This window comes from Cherax quadricarinatus, chromosome 8 (assembly GCF_038502225.1).
Source record: "Cherax quadricarinatus isolate ZL_2023a chromosome 8, ASM3850222v1, whole genome shotgun sequence".
Taxonomy (NCBI): domain Eukaryota; kingdom Metazoa; phylum Arthropoda; class Malacostraca; order Decapoda; family Parastacidae; genus Cherax; species Cherax quadricarinatus.
Window position 1 is genome coordinate 59134225 of NC_091299.1, and position 22919 is coordinate 59157143.

The following is a 22919-nucleotide window of genomic DNA, read 5'->3' on the forward strand; positions in this document are numbered from 1 at the left end:
GTCATCAACTACAGACCAGTCTCACTGTTGTCAGTCATCAACTACAGACCAGTGTCACTGTTGTCAGTCATCAACTACAGACCAATGTCAGTACTGTCAGTCATCAACTACAGACCAGTGTCACTGTTGTCAGTCATCAACTACAGACCAGTGTCACTGTTGTCAGTCATCAACTACAGACCAATGTCAGTACTGTCAGTCATCAACTACAGACCAGTGTCACTGTTGTCAGTCATCAACTACAGACCAATGTCAGTACTGTCAGTCATCAACTACAGACCAGTGTCACTGTTGTCAGTCATCAACTACAGACCAGTGCCACTGTTGTCAGACATCAACTACAGACCAGTGTCACTGTTGTCAGTCATCAACTACAGACCAGTGTCACTGTTGTCAGTCATCAACTACAGACCAGTGTCACTGTTGTCAGTCATCAACTACAGACCAGTGTCACTGTTGTCAGTCATCAACTACAGACCAGTGTCACTGTTGTCAGTCATCAACTACAGACCAATGTCACTACTGTCAGTCATCAACTACAGACCAGTGTCACTGTTGTCAGTCATCAACTACAGACCAGTGTCACTGTTGTCAGTCATCAACTACAGACCAATGTCACTTGTCAGTCATCAACTACAGACCAGTGTCACTGTTGTGAGTCATCAACTACAGACCAGTGTCACTGTTGTCAGTGATCAACTACAGACCAGTGTCACTTGTCAGTCATCAACTACAGACCAGTGTCACTGTTGTCAGTCATCAACTACAGACCAGTGTCACTGTTGTCAGTCATCAACTACCATTCACTTCATGACCTTCAATATGGCTTCAAAAAAGGTCACTCTGCTGCTGATCTGCACCAGTCCAGTGACCAGTCCAGTGACTGGTGCCACAAAGTGGCACCAGTCACTGGACGACTCCAAGGGCAGGTGTGTAGCGGCACTGGACATTACTGGCACTTTCCACCGAGTATGGCACCAAGGACTCTGGCAAAACTTCAGCACTGGGAGTCGCCGGCTCAGTTGTGTCTCCTCTGTGACTACCTTCAAGATGGATTACTAAGAGTAGTTGGTACTCTAGCAGAGTGATGCACTCCTCTGTGACTACCTTCAAGATGGATTACTAAGAGTAGTTGGTACTCTAGCAGAGTGATGCACTCCTCTGTGACTACCTTCAAGGTGGATCACTAAGAGTAGTTGGTACTCTAGCAGAGTGATGCACTCCTCTGTGACTACCTTCAAGATGGATCACTAAGAGTAGTTGGTACTCTAGCAGAGTGATGCACTCCTCTGTGACTACCTTCAAGATGGATCACTAAGAGTAGTTGGTACTCTAGCAGAGTGATGCACTCCTCTGTGACTACCTTCAAGATGGATCACTAAGAGTAGTTGGTACTCTAGCAGAGTGATGCACTCCTCTGTGACTACCTTCAAGATGGATCACTAAGAGTAGTTGGTACTCTAGCAGAGTGATGCACTCCTCTGTGACTACCTTCAAGATGGATCACTAAGAGTAGTTGGTACTCTAGCAGAGTGATGCACTCCTCTGTGACTACCTTCAAGATGGATCACTAAGAGTAGTTAGTGCTGTAGCAGAGTGATGCACTCCTCTGTGACTACCTTCAAGGTAGACAGATCTCTGAGGGTAGTTCTCAATGGGACAGAGTCAACGAGGCACTTACTAGTACAAGTGTTCCACAGGGAAGTGTACTAGTGGTAATATTAGTACAAGTGTTCCACAGGGAAGTGTACTAGTGGTAATATTAGTACAAGTGTTCCACGGGGAAGTGTACTAGTGGTAATGTTAGTACAAGTGTTCCACAGGGAAGTGTACTAGTGGTAATATTAGTACAAGTGTTCCACAGGGAAGTGTACTAGTGGTAATATTAGTACAAGTGTTCCACAGGGAAGTGTACTAGTGGTAATATTAGTACAAGTGTTCCACGGGGAAGTGTACTAGTGGTAATGTTAGTACAAGTGTTCCACAGGGAAGTGTACTAGTGGTAATATTAGTACAAGTGTTCCACAGGGAAGTGTACTAGTGGTAATATTAGTACAAGTGTTCCACAGGGAAGTGTACTAGTGGTAATATTAGTACAAGTGTTCCACAGGGAAGTGTACTAGTGGTAATATTAGTACAAGTGTTCCACAGGGAAGTGTACTAGTGGTAATATTAGTACAAGTGTTCCACGGGGAAGTGTACTAGTGGTAATATTAGTACAAGTGTTCCACGGGGAAGTGTACTAGTGGTAATATTAGTACAAGTGTTCCACAGGGAAGTGTACTAGTGGAAATATTAGTACAAGTGTTCCATAGAGAAATGTACTTGGGCCATTGTTATGGAATGTCTACTACAATGACCTTCTTCATCTCATCCCAGAATTCCATGCAGATGCTGTACTCTGACATTTACTCAACCAAGACAGGAAATGCCAGCTGCTTTAAGTTACATCAATCACCAGCTTACAGCTATATCAACCTGGGGTAAACAATGGCAGGTACCATTTATTCCTGAGAAAACATAAATAATGATGGTCTCTCGGTACCATGATGGTAATGCTGGAGCAGTGGTAAGAATAATGGTCTCTAGGCACTATGGTGGTAATGTTGGAACATTGGCACTATGATGGTAATGCTGGAACATTGGCACTATGATGGTAATGCTGGAACATTGGCACTATGATGGTAATGCCAAAACAGTGGCAGGAATTAATGGGAGAGCGTTGGTACCCGGGATGAGGTTGATATCCCTGGGGTAAAATTTGATTCTAAATTGATTATGAAGAATCATGTAGTAAATCTTGCGAACAGAGCAGCCAGGAAGCTTACAGTACTTAGACGTATCTCGTATGTACTCGACAGTAAATGTTGCAAAAGATTGTACAAGACACAAGTACTCTCACACCTTGAGTATGCTTCACTTTCTTGGATTGCCTGCCCCCCCCCCACTTCATCCACAAGTTCTTGACAGAAAGAGAACAGAGCAAGACGCCCCATCTCTCGTCTGGACCCAGCCTGGACAGATCTATCACTCTGGCAGAGCCTACAACACAGGAGGGATGTAGGTGGCCTTACAGTTATGTTCAATTCAATTCAATTCAAGTTTATTCTCTATAAGGGTTACAATGTGGGGTTTACAGGTTTTGAGTATTGTGTGGTTTACATGTTATAAAATACTAATTACAGAGGGGGCCACTAGGGCACCTAGCATGACTAGGCATTTCGGGCAGACTTAGATTAATTCTTAACATTAAATCCTTACAGATTATGGTATTAAGGCTAAGTGACTACATCATAATTTGTGAGTTTAGCAATGTGAATGCTTTTGTTTTGGCACAATACAAGGTGTCTATATTGGAGTATCATAGGCAAACTTATGACTTGTTAGGATTTATTATTTTAAGATTAAGATTAGTATTTCTGGGTTTATAGTCAGTGGGTGAGTGAGTGTAATTGTGAACCACCAGGTGGTTATCATGTAGTTAGTTGTCGGGGTGGATCAGGGAGATAAGATGTTTTCTAACTGTAGTTTTGAAAGTGATGAATGTGTCTGCAGTTCTAGAGTTTTCAGGTAGGGTGTTCCAGATTTTAGGGCCTTTGACATACATTGAATTTTTGTAAAGGTTTAGTCGAACACGGGGAATGTCATAGAGATGTTTGTGTCTGGTGTTATGCCTGTGGATCCTGTCACAACTATCAAGAAAGCATTTTAGGTCAAGGTTAATATTGGAATTTAAGGTCCTGTAGATATAGATTGCACAGTAAGTGTGGATGTTCTGAACAGGGAGTAAGTTTAGGTCTATGAAGAGTGGGGGGGGGGTGTTGCCAGGGATTGGATTTAGCGATTATTCTTACTGCGGCTTTTTGTTGGGTTAATATTGGCTTTAGGTGTGTTGCTGCAGTTGATCCCCAAGCACAGATAGCATAGGTGAGGTATGGATATATAAGTGAATGGTATAGTGTGAGAAGGGCAGTTTGTGGCACGTAGTATTGTATTTTGGAGAGGATCCCCACCGTTTTGGATACTTTTTTTTGTTATGTGTTGGATATGGGTGCTGAAATTTAGGTTGTTGTCGAGGAATTTGTCAAGGAATTTGCACTCATTATGTCTGGCAGTTAGAGTGTTGTCGATCTTAATGTTAAGTTGCGCAACACCTGCTCTGCTACCAAACATAATATAGTAGGTTTTGCCAGTGTTAAGTGTAAGTTTATTGGCTGTCATCCAAGTCGATATTTCGAGCAGCTCCTCGTTAACAATGGTGTTGAGGGTGGCTAGATTAGGGTGAGAGATGACATAAGTCGTGTCGTCAGCAAAGAGAATGGGTTTCAGGTGTTGGGATACGTTTGGAAGATCATTGATGTAAATGAGGAAGAGCAGGGGACCAAGGACACTTCCCTGCTGAACTCCAGTATCAAGTGGCCGTATTGATGAGGCTATGTCTTTAATGGTGACATACTGATACCTATTAGAAAGGTAGGATTTAAAATATGCAAGTGCATGGCCTCTTATACCATAGTGGTCAAGTTTGTGGAGTAGAATGCCTTGGTCTTCTGTGTCAAACGCTTTTCTTAGGTCAATAAAAATTCCTAGCGGATATTCCTTATTTTCCAATGCTGTGTAAAGCAGATCTAGCATTTTTATGATTGCATCATTGGTCCTTTTATTTTTCCTGAATCCAAATTGGCAGGGGTTGAGTATGTTTTGTGACGTTATAAATGAATATAGTCTCCTGTGCACGAGTTTCTCGAAGATTTTGGATAGCAATGGTAAGTTTGATATTGGCCTATAGTTGTTTACGTCTGTAGGGTCACCACCTTTATGTATTGGTGTAACCCTTGCTGTCTTGAGTAGTTTCGGGAAAGTGCTAGTTTCTAGTGATTTGTAAAAAAGTAATGTAATAGCATGCGAAAGGACATGGGCCGCTCGCTTGTACAATAATGGTGGGACGTAAGACAGATTCTCCGAGTTATTTTTAAGTGACTTTATAATCTCGGTGACTTCCGTGGGCTCAGTTGGTACAAGATAGAAGGAATTTGGAAAATTCCCATCTAGGTAGTCCCCGGCATGGGCATTGGTATGTGGGATTTTACTGGCGAGATTAGATCCTATGGTTGAGAAGAAGTCGTTTATCTTGTTAGCTGTGTCAGTGGGATGTAGTGGTGTTTCATGAGGTTTAGTTAAAACAATACTCTTGTTTTTTTTCAGTTTGTGGGTCCCCAGAATCTGGGAAAGTGTTTTCCAGGTCTTTTTTATATCTCCTCTTGTGTCAGTGAATCTGCTGGAGTAGTATAGTTGTTTGGCTTTCTTTATTACTTTGGTGAGGACTGATGAATAGTGTTTAAGAATATCTTTGTGTATTAAGCCCTGTCTATATTGCTTTTCATATTGGTGTTTCTTATCAATGGATTTCAGAATGCTGCTGGTTAGCCATGGGCAACCAAGCCGTTTATTCGTGATCTGTTTCGTTTTATAGGACAATGTTTGTTGTATAGTCTAAGTATTTTGTTAAGAAAAATGTCTGTCCAATCGTTAATACCATTGGCATTGGAGAATTCTGTAGGCGAGTCAACAGTCTCTAGGTCTGCTGTGAAATTCCTTATTGAGGCCTCGTCAAGGCCAGTGGTTTCAAGATACCACACTTGGCGCTGCTTTGTGTGCAGCGAGAAGCCAGCTTCTACACCACAAGATGGGCAGTAAGAAGACAGCCCCTACATCACAAGACGGGCAGCGAGAAGCCAGCTTCTGCACCACAAGACGGGCAGTGAGAAGTCAGCCTCTACATCACAAGACAGGCAGTGAGAAGACAGCCTCTACATCACAAGACGGACAGTGAGAAGACAGCCTCTACATCACAAGACGGACAGTGAGAAGACAGCCTCTACATCACAAGACGGACAGTGAGAAGTCAGCCTCTACATCACAAGACGGGCATTGAGAAGACAGCCTCTACATCACAAGACGGACAGTGAGAAGACAGCCTCTACATCATAAGACGGACAGTGAGAAGACAGCCTCTACATCACAAGACGGACAGTGAGAAGACAGCCTCTACATCATAAGACGGGCAGTGAGAAGGCAGCCTCTACACCACAAGACGGGCAGCCAACAGCAACTACACCTGACTGTAACCTTCTCCAACACAATACTTCATCTGAGATCATTTATTCCCAGGATGACTCTAGTCTGGAACATGTTTCTACATTATAACGACATCAACGATATAAAGTCAGTTGACAAAATGAAATCACTGGCCTCCAGCTGGCATACAGCTGGCATACAGCTGGTCCATAACTGGCCCATAGCTGGCCCATAGCTGGCCCATAGCTGGCTCACAGATAGCTCCAATTTCACCCTACTTTTTGTTTGTCTCATAACAATAAAACGGCTTTCAAATGAGCTGATGTAAGTAACAGTCAGGAACCTTAACCTTGTAAAACACAGAGAGACAGGCAGATAGACACACACATGGGGCCAGGAACTAGGGATCGACCCCTGCAACCTCAACTAGGTGAGTACATGCAGAGAGAGAGAGAGAGAGAGAGAGAGAGAGAGAGAGAGAGAGAGAGAGAGAGAGAGAGAGAGAGAGAGAGAGAGAGAGAGAGGGTGGTGGTGTGGGCTGGAATAATCAGTATCTGAGAGAGTGTGGTGCTGGACGGAACTATCTCACTGCTGCTGTCTCACACTGTACCTCTCTCTCTCTCTCTCTTTCTCACACACACTCTCTTACTCTCTCTCATCCTTCCGCATGATCCTCACCTTAATAAGCGAGAGACAGTGACAAAGATACCTTGCTGACAGTGAACAGTGTCTTGCAGACACTGAACAGTGTCTTCCTGACAGTGAACAGTGTCTTGCTGACACTGAACAGTGTCTTGCTGACACTGAACAGTGTCTTGCTGACCCTGAACAGTGTCTTGCTGACACTGAACAGTGTCTTGCTGACCCTGAACAGTGTCTTGCTGACACTGAACAGTGTCTTGCTGACAGTGAACAGTGTCTTGCTGACAGTGAACAGTGTCTTGCAGACACTGAACAGTGTCTTGCTGACAGTGAACAGTGTCTTGCAGACACTGAACAGTGTCTTGTTGACAGTGAACAGTGTCTTGCTGACACTGAACAGTGTCTTGCTGACAGTGAACAGTGTCTTGCTGACAGTGAACAGTGTCTTGCAGACACTGAACAGTGTCTTGCTGACAGTGAACAGTGTCTTGCTGACACTGAACAGTGTCTTGCTGCCAGTGAACAGTGTCTTGCTGACACTGAACAGTGTCTTGCTGACAGTGAACAGTGTCTTGCTGACACTGAACAGTGTCTTGCTGACAGTGAACGGTGTCTTGCTGACACTGAACAGTGTCTTGCTGTCACTGAACAGTGTCTTGCTGACAGTGAACGGTGTCTTGCTGACAGTGAACAGTATCTTGCTGACACTGAACAATATCTTGCTGACAGAGAACAGTATCTTGACAGCGAACAGTGTCTTGCTGAGAGTGAACAGTGTCTTACTGACAGTGAACAGTGTCTTACTGACACTGAACAGTGTCTTGCTGACAGTGAACAGTATCTTGCTGACAATGAACAGTATCTTGCTGACACTGAACAGTGTCTTGCTGACAGTGAAGAGTGTCTTACTCACACTGAACAGTGTCTTGCTGACAGTGAACAGTGTCTTGCTGACAGTGAACAGTATCTAGACAGTGAACAGTGTCTTGCTGACACTGAACAGTGTCTTGCTGACAGTGAACAGTCTCTTGCTGACACTGAACTGTCTCTTGCTGACACTGAACAGTGTCTTGCTGACACTGAACAGTGTCTTGCTGACAGTGAACAGTATCTAGACATTGAACAGTGCCTTGCTGACAGTGAACAGTCTCTTGCTGACACTGAACTGTCTCTTGCTGACACTGAACAGTGTCTTGCTGACACTGAACAGTGTCTTGCTGACAGTGAACAGTATCTAGACATTGAACAGTGCCTTGCTGACAGTGAACAGTCTCTTGCTGACAGTGGACAGTGTCTTGCTGACAGTGAACAGTGTCTTGCTGACACTGAACAGTGTCTTGCTCACAATGAACAGTATCTAGGCATTGAACAGTGTCTTGCTGACACTGAACAGTGTCTAGCTGACTCTGAACAGTGTCTTGCTGACAGTGAACAGTATCTAGGCATTGAACAGTGTCTTCTGACACTGAACAGCGTCTAGCTGACAGTGGACAGTGTCTTGCTGACAGTGAACAGTGTCTTGCTGACACTGAACAGTGTCTTGCTCACAATGAACAGTGTCTTGCTGACACTGAACAATATCTTGCTGACAGAGAACAGTATCTTGGCAGTGAACAGTGTCTTGCTGACAGTGAATGGTGTCTTGTTGACAGTGAACAGTATCTTGCTGACAGTGAACAGTGTCTTGCTGACACTGAACAGTGTCTTGCTGACAGTGAACAGTGTCTTACTGACACCGAACAGTGTCTTACTGACAGTGAACAGTGTCTTACTAACAGTGAACAGTATCTTGCTGACAACGAACAGTGTCTTGCTGACATTGAACAGTGTCTTGCTGACAGTGAACAGTGTCTTACTGACAGTGAACAGTGTCTTGCTGACAGTGAACAGTGTCTTGCTGACAGGGAACAGTGTCTTGCTGACAGTGAACAGTATCTAGACAACGAACAGTGTCTTGCTGACACTGAACAGTGTCTTGCTGACAGTGAACAGTCTCTTACTGACACTGAACAGTCTCTTGCTGACACTGAACAGTGTCTTACTGACACTGAACAGTGTCTTGCTGACACTGAACAGTGTCTTGCTGACAGTGAACAGTGTCTTCCTGACGCTGAACAGTGTCTAGCTGACAGTGAACAGTGTCTAGCTGACAGTGGACAGTGTCTTTCTGACAGTGAACAGTGTCTTGCTGACAGTGAACAGTGTCTTGCTGACACTGAACAGTGTCTTGCTGACAGTGAACAGTGTCTTGCTGACACTGAACAGTGTCTTGCTGACACTGAACAGTGTCTTGCTGACACTGAACAGTGTCTAACTGACACTGAACAGGGTCTTGCTGACACTGAACAGTGTCTTGCTGACAGTGAACAGTATCTAGGCATTGAACAGTGTCTTGCTGACAGTGAACGGTCTCTTGCTGACAGTGAACAGTGTCTTGTTGACAGTGAACAGTATCTAGACATTGAACAGTGTCTTGCTGACACTGAACAGTGTCTAGCTGACACTGAACAGTGTCTTGCTGACACTGAACAGTGTCTAGCTGACAGAGAACAGTGTCTTGCTGACAGTGAACAGTGTCTTGCTGACAGTGAACAGTGTCTTGCTGACACTGAACAGTGTCTTGCTGACACTGAACAGTGTCTTGCTGACACTGAACAGTGTCTTGCTGACACTGAACAGTGTCTAGCTGACAGTGAACAGTGTCGTGCTGACACTGAACAGTGTCTAGCTGACAGTGAACAGTGTCTTGCTGACACTGAACAGTGTCTTACTGACACTGAACAGTGTCTTGCTGACACTGAACAGTGTCTTGCTGACACTGAACAGTGTCTTGCTGACAGTGAACAGTGTCTAGCTGACAGTGAACAGTATCTTGCTGACAGTGAACAGTGTCTAGCTGACAGTGAACAGTATCTTGCTGACACTGAACAGTGTCTAGCTGACAGTGAACAGTATCTTGCTGACATTGAACAGTGTCTAGCTGACAGTGAACAGTGTCTTGCTGACACTGAACAGTGTGTAGCTGACACTGAACAGTGACTTGCTGACACTGAACAGTGTCTTGCTGACACTGAACAGTGTCTTGCTGACACTGAACAGTGTCTTGCTGACACTGATCAGTGCCTTGCTGACACTGAACAGTGTCTTGCTGACAGTGAACAGTGTCTTTCTGACAGTGAACAGTGTCTAGATGACAGTGAACAGTTTCTTGCTGACACTGAACAGTGTCTTGCTGACAGTGAACAGTGTCATGCTAACACTGAGCAGTGTCTTGCTGACACTGAACAGTGTCTAGCTGACAGTGAACAGTGTCTTGCTGACACTGAACAGTGTCTTGCTGACACTGAACAGTGTCTAGCTGACACTGAACAGTGTCTTGCTGACATTGAACAGTGTCTTGCTGACAGTGAACAGTGTCTTGCTGACAGTGAACAGTGTCTAGCTGACAGTAAACAGTATCTTGCTGACACTGAACAGTGTCTAGCTGACAGTGAACAGTGTCTTGCTGACACTGAACAGTGTCTAGCTGACAGTGAACAGTGTCTTGCTGACAGTGAGCAATGTCTTGCTGACGGTGAACAGTATCTTGCTGACACTGAACAGTGTCTAGTTGACAGTGAACAGTGTCTAGCTGACAGTGAACAGTGTCTTGCTGACACTGAACAGTGTCTTGCTGACAGTGAACAGTGTCATGCTAACACTGAACAGTGTCTTGCTGACACTGAACAGTGTCTAGCTGACAGTGAACAGTGTCATGCTGACACTGAACAGTGTTTGGCTGACACTGAACAGTGTCTAGCTCACAGTGAACAGTGTCTTGCTGACAGTGAACAGTGTCTTGCTGACACTGAACAGTGTCTTGCTGACACTGAACAGCGTCTAGCTGACAGTGAACAGTGTCTTGGTGACATTGAACAGTGTCTTGCTGACAGTGAACTGTGTTAGCTGACAGTGAACAGTGTCTTGCTGACACTGAACAGTGTCTTGCTGACAGTGAACAGTGTCTTACAGTGAATTTTTTGACAACCACACATTCATAATATTCATAATCATAATGTTCATTTTGTTCTTAATGTTGATATTGTTCATAATGTTCATATTGTTCATAATGTTCATATTGTTCATAATGTTCATATTCATACTGTTCATAATGTTCATATTGTTCATAATGTTCATATTGTTCATAATGTTCATATTGTTCATAATGTTCATATTGTTCATATTGTTCATAATGTTCATATTGTTCATAATGTTCATATTGTTCATAATGTTCATATTGTTAATGTTCATATTGTTCATAATGTTCATATTGTTCATAATGTTCATATTGTTCATATTCATAATGTTCATATTGTTCATAATCATATTGTTCATAATGCTCATATTGTTCATATTGTTAATGTTCATATTGTTCATAATGTTCATATTCATAATCATATTGTTCATAATGTTCACATTGTTCATAATGTTCACATTGTTCATATTGTTCATAATGTTCATATTCATATTGTTCATATTGTTCATATTGTTCATAATGTTCATATTGTTCATAATGTTCATAATGTTCATATTGTTCATAATGTTCATGTTGTTCATAATGTTCATATTGTTCATATTGTTCATAATGTTCATATTGTTCATAATGTTCATAATGTTCATAATGTTCATATTGTTCATAATCATATTCATAATGTTCATATTCATAATTTTCATATTGTTCATATTGTTCATAATGTTCATAGTGTTCATATTCTTCATAATGTTCATAATGTTCATATTGTTCATAATGTTCAGTGTTCATATTGTTCATAATGTTCATAATGTTCATAGTGTTCATATTGTTCATAATGTTCATAATGTTCATTTTCATAATGTTCATAATGTTCGTATTGTTCATAATGTTCATAATGTTCATATTGTTCATAATGTTCATAATGTTCACAATCTTCATAATGTTCATATTCATAATGTTCATATTCATAATGCTCATAATGTTCATATTGTTCATAATGTTCATATTGTTCATAATGTTCATAATGTTCATATTGTTCATAATCATATTGTTCATAATGTTCATATTGTTCATAATGTTCATATTGTTCATAATGTTCATAGTGTTCATAATGTTCATATTGTTCATAATGTTCATAATGTTCATATTCATAATGTTCATAATGTTCATAATCATATTGTTCATAATGTAATGCTCATATTGTTCATAATGTTCATAATGTTCATATTGTTCATAATGTTCACAATGTTCATAATGTTCATATTCATGTTCATAATGTTCATATTGTTCATAATGTTCATATTGTTCATAATGTTCATAATGTTCATATTGTTCATAATCATATTGTTCATAATGTTCATATTGTTCATAATGTTCATATTGTTCATAATGTTCATAGTGTTCATAATGTTCATATTGTTCATAATGTTCATAATGTTCATAATCATATTGTTCATAATGTTCATAATGTTCATATTGTTGATAATGTTCATAATGTTCATAATGTTCATATTCATAATGTTCATATTGTCCATATTGTTCATAATCATAATGTTCATGTTCATAATGTTCATAGTGTTCATAATGTTCATATTGTTCATATTGTTCATATTGTTCATAATCATAATGTTCATAATGTTCATAATGTTCATATTGTTCATAATGTTCATATTGTTTATATTGTTCATAATCATAATGTTCATGTTCATAATGTTCATAATGTTCATATTGTTCATAATGCTCATATTGTTCATATTGTTCATATTGTTCATAATCATAATGTTCATGTTCATAATGTTCATATTGTTCATATTGTTCATAATCATAATGTTCATGTTCATAATGTTCATAATGTTCATATTGTTCTTATTGTTCATAATCATAATGTTCATGTTCATAATGTTCATAATGTTCATATTGTTCATAATATTCATATTGTTCATATTGTTCATAATCATAATGTTCATGTTCATAATGTTCATATATTTCATATTGTTCATAATCATAATGTTCATGTTCATAATGTTCATAATGTTCATATTGTTCATAATGTTCATATTGTTCATATTGTTCGTGTTGTTCATAATCATAATGTTCATGTTCATATTGTTCATAATCATAATGTTCATGTTCATAATGTTCATATTGTTCATAATGTTCATATTGTTCATAATGTTCATAATGTTCATAATGTTCATATTGTTCATATTGTTCATATTGTTCATAATGTTCATATTGTTCTTAATGTTCATAATCATATTGTTCATAATGTTCATATTGTTCACAATGTTCATATTGTTCACATTGTTCATAATGTTCATAATGTTCACAATGTTCATAATGTTCATATTGTTCATAATGTTCATATTGTTCATAATGTTCATATTGTTCATAATGTTCATATTGCTCATGATCACCTATACTTTTATTACAGGCAAAGAGTGATGGAAGACAAGAACAACTATAACAAGAGAAAGTTATCAGTAACTAGAGAAAATTATCAATAACAAGAAAGTTATCAGTAACAAGAGAAAGTTATCAACAAGAGAAAGTTATCAGTAACAAGAGAAAGTTATCAACAAGAGAAAGTTATTATTAATAATAGAAAGTTATCAATAACAAGAGAAAGTTATTATTAATAATAGAAAGTTATCAGTAACAAGAGAAAGTTATTATTAATAATAGAAAGTTATCAGTAACAAGAGAAAGTTATTATTAATAATAGAAAGTTATCAGTAACAAGAGAAAGTTATTATTAATAATAGAAAGTTATCAGTAACAAGAGAAAGTTAGCAAGAGAAAGTTACCAGTAACAAGAGAAAGTTATCAACAAGAGAAAGTTACCAGTAACAAGAGAAAGTTATCAACAAGAGAAAGTTATCAGTAACAAGAGAAAGTTATCAACAAGAGAAAGTTACTAGTAACAAGAGAAAGTTATCAGTAACAAAAGAAAGTTATCAGTACCAAGAGAAAGTTATCAGTTACCAGAAATAGTTATCAGTGACAATATAACAAGAGAAAGTTATCAGTGACCTGAGAAAGTTATCGAGGACAAGAGAAAGTTATGAGTGACCTGAGAAAGATATCGATGACATGGGAAAGTTATCAGTGATAAGAGAAAGTTATCAATGACAAGAGAGAGTTATCTGTAACAATAGGAATTTATCAGTGACCAGAGAAAGTTATCAGTGACCAGAGAAAGTTATCAGTGACCAGAGAAAGTTATCAGTGACCAGAGAAAGTTATCAGTGACCAGAGAAAGTTATCAGTGACCAGAGAAAGTTATCAGTGACGAGAGAAAGTTATCAGTGACGAGAGAAAGTTATCAGTGACCAGAGAAAGTTATCAGTGACCAGAGAAAGTTATCAGTGACCAGAGAAAGTTATCAGTGACCAGAGAAAGTTATCAGTGACGAGAGAAAGTTATCAGTGACGAGAGAAAGTTATCAGTGACGAGAGAAAGTTATCAGTGACGAGAGAAAGTTATCAGTGACGAGAGAAAGTTATCAGTGACGAGAGAAAGTTATCAGTGACCAGAGAAAGTTATCATTGACCAGAGAAAGTTATCATTGACCAGAGAAAGTTATCATTGACCAGAGAAAGTTATCATTGACCAGAGAAAGTTATCATTGACCAGAGAAAGTTATCATTGACCAGAGAAAGTTATCATTGACCAGAGAAAGTTATCATTGACCAGAGAAAGTTATCATTGACCAGAGAAAGTTATCATTGACCAGAGAAAGTTATCATTGACCAGAGAAAGTTATCATTGACCAGAGAAAGTTATCATTGACCAGAGAAAGTTATCATTGACCAGAGAAAGTTATCATTGACCAGAGAAAGTTATCATTGACCAGAGAAAGTTATCATTGACAAGAGGAAACTTTCATTAAAATAGAAAGTTATCACAGTGGAACAAGAGAAAGTTTTATCAGTGGAACAAGAGAAAGTTTTATCACAGTGGAACAAGAGAAAGTTTTATCACAGTGGAACAAGAGAAAGTTTTATCACAGTGGAACAAGAGAAAGTATTGTACTTGCAACAGTCTTTGTTGGAACAAACTTAACAGATCCTAGAAGGTAGCTTCTCCCTGGACGAGTCTCAGCAACCTTGCATGATGGACAGAGTTGCAGATACCTCCATCAACGGCACTGTAGGTGGCACTGTAGGTGGCACTGTAGGTGGCACTGCAGGTGGCACTGCAGGTGGCACTGCAGGTGGTACCAGGGTATTTGGTCACGCCAAGGAACTGTGTGTCAACAAGATGGGTCACACAATGGTACCTCCGTCCACTGGTAAGATTTATACTTTCTTTTGTGCTAATTTCTGCTGCTTTCTGAAGTTGATGGACACAGTAAAGATAGAAGGTTAGTAAGTAAGTAAGTAAGTAAGTAAGTAAGTAAGTAAGTAAGTAAGTAAGTAAGTAAGTTTATTCAGGTATACACAAATACAGTTACATAGAATTATCATACATAGCAGCATATGTGTAGAGAACCTGGGATAACTCAAAAAAGTCAGACAGAGTGACTTATTTCCATTGGGGTCCTTTTACCTTATTATTATAATATAAAGGTTATAATATTTTCTTATTATTCTATAATGAAGATAACATCTTATTATCATACTAAAAAGACTATCTACTACACGAGGGTCATTAAGACTATCTACAATACGAGGGTCATTAAGACTATCTACTACACGAGGGTCATTAAGACTATCTACTACACGAGGGTCATTAAGACTATCTACCATACGAGGGTCATTAAGACTATCTATTACACGAGGGTCATTAAGACTATCTACAATACGAGGGTCATTAAGACTATCTACTACACGAGGGTCATTAAGACTATCTACTACACGAGGGTCATTAAGACTATCTACCATACGAGGGTCATTAAGACTATCTACTACACGAGGGTCATTAAGACTATCTACAATACGAGGGCCATTACTAGGAATATGGTAAAATTTACACGTATGTTAGCTAAAAAATAGAAAATCATTCCCCTCCCTTTCTGTAGCTACATTCATCAGACACCTTTTGGCACTCTTCTTGAACTGGTTCATGTTATGACTGGCTTTGACATGTGCGGGCAGTCTGTTCCATTCCTTTATTACTGTGCAATGAAAGGTGTTTGAAGCCTGACCAATGACTGGGTACTACAAAGTTATGCTCTCTCCCCCTAGTACTATGATTGTTTTGGTTCCCAACCTTGACAAAATTGACAGCAAGATATTCTGGACATTGTTTGTGAGCAATTTTATAAACATGATTTAGCTTCAGTTGTTTTACTCTGTCCTCAACATTCAGCATATCCAACTGCTGTAATTCATCCTGGCCTACATGTTCTCTTGGTCCCAGCCCCAGGATGAATCTTACGATTTTGTTCTGGGTGATTTGCAGTCTATCTTTCAGTTTTTTTGTCAAGGCAGAGTACCAAGAAGAGCAAGCGTAATCCATATGGCATTGTATAAGGGCTAGACATAGGGTCCTGCGAGCCTCAGTAGGTAGACACTGTGCTTGTCTATACAGGAACTTCAGTCTGGCATTCGCTTTCTTTACTACACTGTTTCCTATCAATTCTCCTGACATGCATGGGTCAAAGGGGATTCCCAGATATTTAACTGACAGTAAAGTTGATTTGTGATTAACTAGAGTAGTTACTAAGTCAAACACTAACCCACAATACTATGAATCTGGAGTGGTTTCTGGAGTCGACGCCCCCGCGGCCAGGTCTGAGACCAGGCCTCGTGGTGGATCAGTATCTGATCAACCAGACAATTACTGCTGGCCACACGTAAACCGACGTACGAACCACAGCTCGGCTGATGAGGTACTGACTTTAGGTGTCTGTCCAGCACCTTCTTGAAGACAACCAGGGGTCTTGAAGACAGCCAGGGGTCTTGAAGACAACCAGGGGTCTTGAAGACAGCCAGGAGTCTTGAAGACAACCAGGGGTGTTGAAGGCAGCCAGGAGTCTTGAAGACAACCAGGGGTCTTGAAGACAGCCAGGGGTCTTGAAGACAACCAGGGGTCTTGAAGACAACCAGGGGTCTTGAAGATAACCAGGGGTCTTGAAGACAGCCAGGGGTCTTGAAGACAGCCAGGGATCTTGAAGACAACCAGGGGTCTTGTAGACAGTTAGGGGTCTTGTAGACAGTCAGGGGTCTTGAAGACAACTAGGGATCTTGAAGACAACCAGGGGTCTTGAAGACAGCCAGGGGTCTTGAAGACAACCAGGGGTCTTGAAGACAACCAGGGGTCTTGAAAACAGCCAGGGGTCTTGAAGACAACCAGGGGTCTTGAAGACAACCAGGGGTCTTGAAGACAGCCAGGGGTCTTGAAGACAACCAGTGGTCTTGAAGACAACCAGGGGTCTTGAAGACAGCCAGGGGTCTTGAAGACAACCAGGGGTCTTGAAGACAACCAGGAGTCTTAAAGACAGCCAGGAATCTTGAAGACAGCCAGGGGTCTTGTAGACAATCAGGGTTCTTGTAGACAGTTAGGGGTCTATTGGTAATCCCCCTTATGTATGCTGGGAGGCAATTGAACAGGGTATTCCAGTGAATACAAATCATCCCCATCATTTTTCCACCAGATGAAGGTGAGATCCTCTGACATTATCACTCCCAGGTCCTTCACATTAGCTTTCCACTCTAATTTTCTCAAGTTTTCTATAGCGGAGTAATTGAAATTTGTCTTCACCGAGCTTCATATTGTTTTCTGCAACCTATTTAAAGATTTGGTTAATGTCCGCCTGGAGCCTTACAGTGTCTACGATGGATCATACTGTCATGGCAATTTGGGTGTCATCCACAAAGGAAGACACGGAGCTCTATGGCTTACATCTCTATGTCAGATATGAGGATGAGGAACAGGATGGGAGAGAGTACTGTGCCTTGTGGAACACTGGGAGCGAGTACTGTGCCTTGTGGAACACTGGGAGCGAGTACTGTGCCTTGTGGAACACTGGGAGCGAGTACTGTGCCTTGTGGAACACTGGGAGCAAGTACTGTGCCTTGTGGAACACTGGGAGCGAGTACTGTGCCTTGTGGAACACTGGGAGCGAGTACTGTGCCTTGTGGAACACTGGGAGCGAGTACTGTGCCTTGTGGAACACTGGGAGCCAGTACTGTGCCTTGTGGAACACTGGGAGCGAGTACTGTGCCTTGTGGAACACTGGGAGCCAGTACTGTGCCTTGTGGAACAGAGCTTTTCACTGTACCACCTCAGACTTTACTCTGTTTACTATTACTCTTTGTGTGTTATTTATCCAGTGGCTTTATCAGTACAGATTCTGGAGCACAGGCAAGAAGGCTGGCGCTTATATACTAACGTCAGGTGGAGAGGGACGGGTAGCAGACGAGGGCATAGTCAGTGTCTCAGTTTTTATCTTGTCGGTATTGTATACCATTCTTGTACATCAGAAATCTACCCTATGAGGATAGACTGAGGGCCATGAATCTGCACTCTCTAGAAAGGTGTAGAATTAGGGGGGATATGATTGAGGTGAATAAATGGAAAACAGGAATAAATAAAGGGGATGTAAATAGTGTGCTGAAAATATCTAGCCTAGACAGGACTCGCAGCAATGGTTTTAAGTTGGAAAAATTCAGATTCAGGAAGGATATAGGAAAGCACTGGTTTGGTAACAGAGTTGTGGATGAGTGGAACAAACTCCCGAGTACAGTTATTGAGGCTAAAACGTTGTGTAGCTTTAAAAATAGGTTAGATAAATACATGAGTGGGTGTGGGTGGGTGTGAGTTGGACCTGACTAGCTTGTGCTACTAGGTCATATGCTGTGCTCCTTCCTTAAGTGTATGTGACCTGACCTGACTAGGTTAGGACGTTGGCTTAAGCCGGTGGGAGAATTAGACCTACCTCGCATGGGCCAGTAGGCCTGCTGCAGTGTTCCTTCTTTCTTATGCTCTTGCGTGAATTTTCATCTGAGCTGCCTCCTGGGGTGACCTCTGCTGAAACATTATTTGCTAAACTCCTCCATTTTAGGTGTCTCAGGTTGAACTCACCCAGCAGCAAGATGTTGGGGGCAGGAGTTGGGAGATTTTCCACACACTGGTCAATTTTCAAAAGCCGTTCACTGAATTACTGGGAAGTAGCATCTGGAGGCTTGTATACCACCACAATGACCAGGTTTCGGTTTTCAATTTTTACCACCAAAACTTCAACTACATCATTTGAGGTACATAGTAGTTCTGTGCAAATGAGAGACTGATGTACAAGTCAACCCTCCCCCTTTCCATTGTTGCCTGTCTATTCTGTCGCATCTGAATAGGTTTTAACCTGAGATTCAAATTTTGTTCTCATAATTATCCTTTATCTGGGTCTCTGTGAAAGCCACAAACATTGTATTTGTGTCCACCAGCAGTCCACTAATGTGAGGAATTTTATTGTTTGTTGATGGCGTTTGACTCTGTATGTTTTCGAAGATAAATGTCGTTATATTGGTGGAATTTAGGGAGCTTTGTTTGCTGGTATTAATATCTGGAACAGTTCACAACTAGCCCATAATACCATGACTACAATAATTCACAACTAGCCCATAATACCATGACTACAATAATTCACAACTAACCCATAATACCATGACTACAATAATTCACAACTAGCCCATAATACCATGACTACAATAATTCACAACTAGCCCATAATACCATGACTACAATAATTCACAACTAACCCATAATACCATGACTACAATAATTCACAATTAGCCCATAATACCATGACTACAATAATTCACAACTAGCCCATAATACCATGACTACAATAATTCACAACTAACCCATAATACCATGACTACAATAATTCACAACTAACCCATAATACCATGACTACAATAATTCACAACTAACCCACAATACTATGACTACAACAATTCACAACTAACCCACAATACTATGACTACAACAATTCACAACTAACCCACAATACCATGACTACAATAATTCACAACTAACCCACAATACCATGACTACAATAATTCACAACTAACCCACAATACTATGACTACAGTAATTCACAACTAACCCACAATACCATGACTACAATAATTCACAACTAACCCACAATACCATGACTACAACAATTCACTACTAACCCACAATACCATAACTACAACAATTCACAACTAACCCACAATATCATGACTACAATAATTCACAACTAACCCACAATACCATGACTACCACAATTCACAACTAACCCACAATACCATGACAAAAACAATTCACAACTAACCAACAATACCATGACTACAACAATTCACAAGTAACCCACAATACCATGACTACAACAATTCACAACTATCCCACAATACCATGACTACAACAATTCACAACTAACCCACAATACCATGACTACAACAATTCACCACTAACCCACAATACCATGACTACAACAATTCACAACTAACCCACAATACCATGACTACAACAATTCACAACTAACCCACAATACCATGACTACAACAATTCACAACTAACCCACAATACCATGACTACAACAATTCACAACTAACCCACAATACCATGACTACAACAATTCACAACTAACCCACAATACCATGACTACAACAATTCACAACCCACAATATCATGACTACAACATAGGTTAGCAATACAAGACCAGGATCCTGGTGGAGTGATACTTCCCCTTTATTCACCAAGACTGAGTCCCCTACCACGGAATTGTGGGTTAGTTGTGAATTGTTGCTGTCATAGTATTGTAGGTTAGTTGTGAATTGTTGTAGTCATGGTATTGTAGGTTAGTTGTGAATTGTTGCTGTCATAGTATTGTAGGTTAGTTGTGAATTGTTGTAGTCATGGTATTGTAGGTTAGTTGTGAATTGTTGTAGTCATGGTATTGTGGGTTAGTTGTGAATTGCTGTAGTCATGGTATTGTGGGTTAGTTGTGAATTGTTGCTGTCATAGTATTGTAGGTTAGTTGTGAATTGTTGTAGTCATGGTATTGTAGGTTAGTTGTGAATTGTTGTAGTCATGGTATTGTGGGTTAGTTGTGAATTGTTGTAGTCATGGTATTGTGGGTTAGTTGTGAATTGTTGTAGTCATGGTATTGCGGGTTAGTTGTGAATTGTGGTAGTCATGGTATTGTGGGTTAGCTGTGAATTGTTGTAGTCATGGTATTGTGGGTTAGTTGTGAATTGTGGTAGTCATGGTATTGTGGGTTAGTTGTGAATTGTTGTAGTCATGGTATTGTGGGTTAGTTGTGAATTGTTGTAGTCATGGTATTGTGGGTTAGTTGTGAATTGTGGTAGTCATGGTATTGTGGGTTAGTTGTGAATTGTTGTTGTTATGGTATTGTGGGTTAGTTGTGAATTGTTGTAGTCATGGTATTGTGGGTTAGTTGTGAATTGTTGTAGTCATGGTATTGTGGGTTAGTTGTGAATTGTTGTAGTCATGGTATTGTGGGTTAGTTGTGAATTGTTGTAGTCATGGTATTGTGGGTTAGTTGTGAATTGTTGTAGTCATGTATTGTGGGGTTAGTTGTGAATTGAATTGTGGTAGTCATTGTATTGTGGGTTAGTTGTGAATTGTTGTTGTTATGGTATTGTGGGTTAGTAGTGAATTGTTGTAGTCATGGTATTGTGGGTTAGTTGTGAATTGTTGTAGTCATGGTATTGTGGGTTAGTTGTGAATTGTTGTAGTTGTTGTCATGGTATTGTGGGTTAGTTGTGAATTGTTGTAGTCATGGTATTGTGGGTTAGTTGTGAATTGTTGTAGTCATGGTATTGTGGGTTAGTTGTGAATTGTTGTAGTCATGGTATTGTGGGCTAGTTGTGAATTGTTGTAGTCATGGTATTGTGGGTTAGTTGTGAATTGTGGTAGTCATGGTATTGTGGGTTAGTTGTGAATTGTGGTAGTCATGGTTTTGTGAGTTAGTTGTGAATTGTTGTAGTCATGGTATTGTGGGTTAGTTGTGAATTGTGGTAGTCATGGTATTGTGGGTTAGTTGTGAATTGTTGTTGTTATGGTATTGTGGGTTAGATGTGAATCGTTGCAGTCATGGTATTGTGGGTTAGTTGTGAATTGTTGTAGTCATGGTATTGTGGGTTAGTTGTGAATTGTTGTAGTCATGGTATTGTGGGTTAGTTGTGAATTGTTGTAGTCATGGTATTGTGGGTTAGTGGTGAATTGTTGTAGTCATGGTATTGTGGGTTAGTTGTGAATTGTTGTAGTCATGGTATTGTGGGCTAGTTGTGAATTGTTGTAGTCATGGTATTGTGGGCTAGTTGTGAATTGTTGTAGTCATGGTATTGTGGGTTAGTTGTGAATTGTTGTAGTCATGGTATTGTGGGTTAGTTGTGAATTGTTGTAGTCATGGTATTGTGGGTTAGTTGTGAATTGTTGTAGTCATGGTATTGTGGGTTAGTTGTGAATTGTTGTAGTCATGGTATTGTGGGTTAGTGGTGAATTGTTGTAGTCATGGTATTGTGGGTTAGTTGTGAATTGTTGTGGTCATGGTATTGTGGGCTAGTTGTGAATTGTTGTAGTCATGGTATTGTGGGCTAGTTGTGAATTGTTGTAGTAATGGTATTGTGGGTTAGTTGTGAATTGTTGTAGTCATGGTATTGTGGGTTAGTTGTGAATTGTTGTAGTCATGGTATTGTGGGTTAGTTGTGAATTGTTGTAGTCATGGTATTGTGGGTTAGTGGTGAATTGTTGTAGTCATGGTATTGTGGGTTAGTTGTGAATTGTTGTAGTCATGGTATTGTGGGCTAGTTGTGAATTGTTGTAGTCATGGTATTGTGGGCTAGTTGTGAATTGTTGTAGTCATGGTATTGTGGGTTAGTTGTGAATTGTTGTAGTCATGGTATTGTGGGTTAGTTGTGAATTGTTGTAGTCATGGTATTGTGGGTTAGTTGTGAATTGTTGTAGTCATGGTATTGTGGGTTAGTTGTGAATTGTTGTAGTCATGGTATTGTGGGTTAGTGGTGAATTGTTGTAGTCATGGTATTGTGGGTTAGTGGTGAATTGTTGTAGTCATGGTATTGTGGGTTAGTTGTGAATTGTTGTAGTCATGGTATTGTGGGCTAGTTGTGAATTGTTGTAGTCATGGTATTGTGGGCTAGTTGTGAATTGTTGTAGTCATGGTATTGTGGGTTAGTTGTGAATTGTTGTAGTCATGGTATTGTGGGTTAGTTGT

The 22919-nt window shown here is 40.2% G+C and overlaps 1 protein-coding gene across 1 annotated transcript in view; it reads left to right on the plus strand.

Annotated features, from left to right (window-relative positions):
- The first annotated feature begins 6640 nt into the window (after nt 1-6640).
- LOC128704746 (major facilitator superfamily domain-containing protein 4A-like) overlaps nt 6641-22919 on the plus strand; it is a 62397-nt gene continuing 46118 nt past the window's right edge. Inside the window, exons 1-2 of the mRNA XM_070083067.1 lie at nt 6641-6684; nt 13167-15026. Of these exons, the coding sequence (XP_069939168.1) occupies nt 14846-15026 (181 nt within the window). The 5' untranslated portion in view covers nt 6641-6684; nt 13167-14845. The remainder of the gene's footprint in view (nt 6685-13166; nt 15027-22919) is intronic.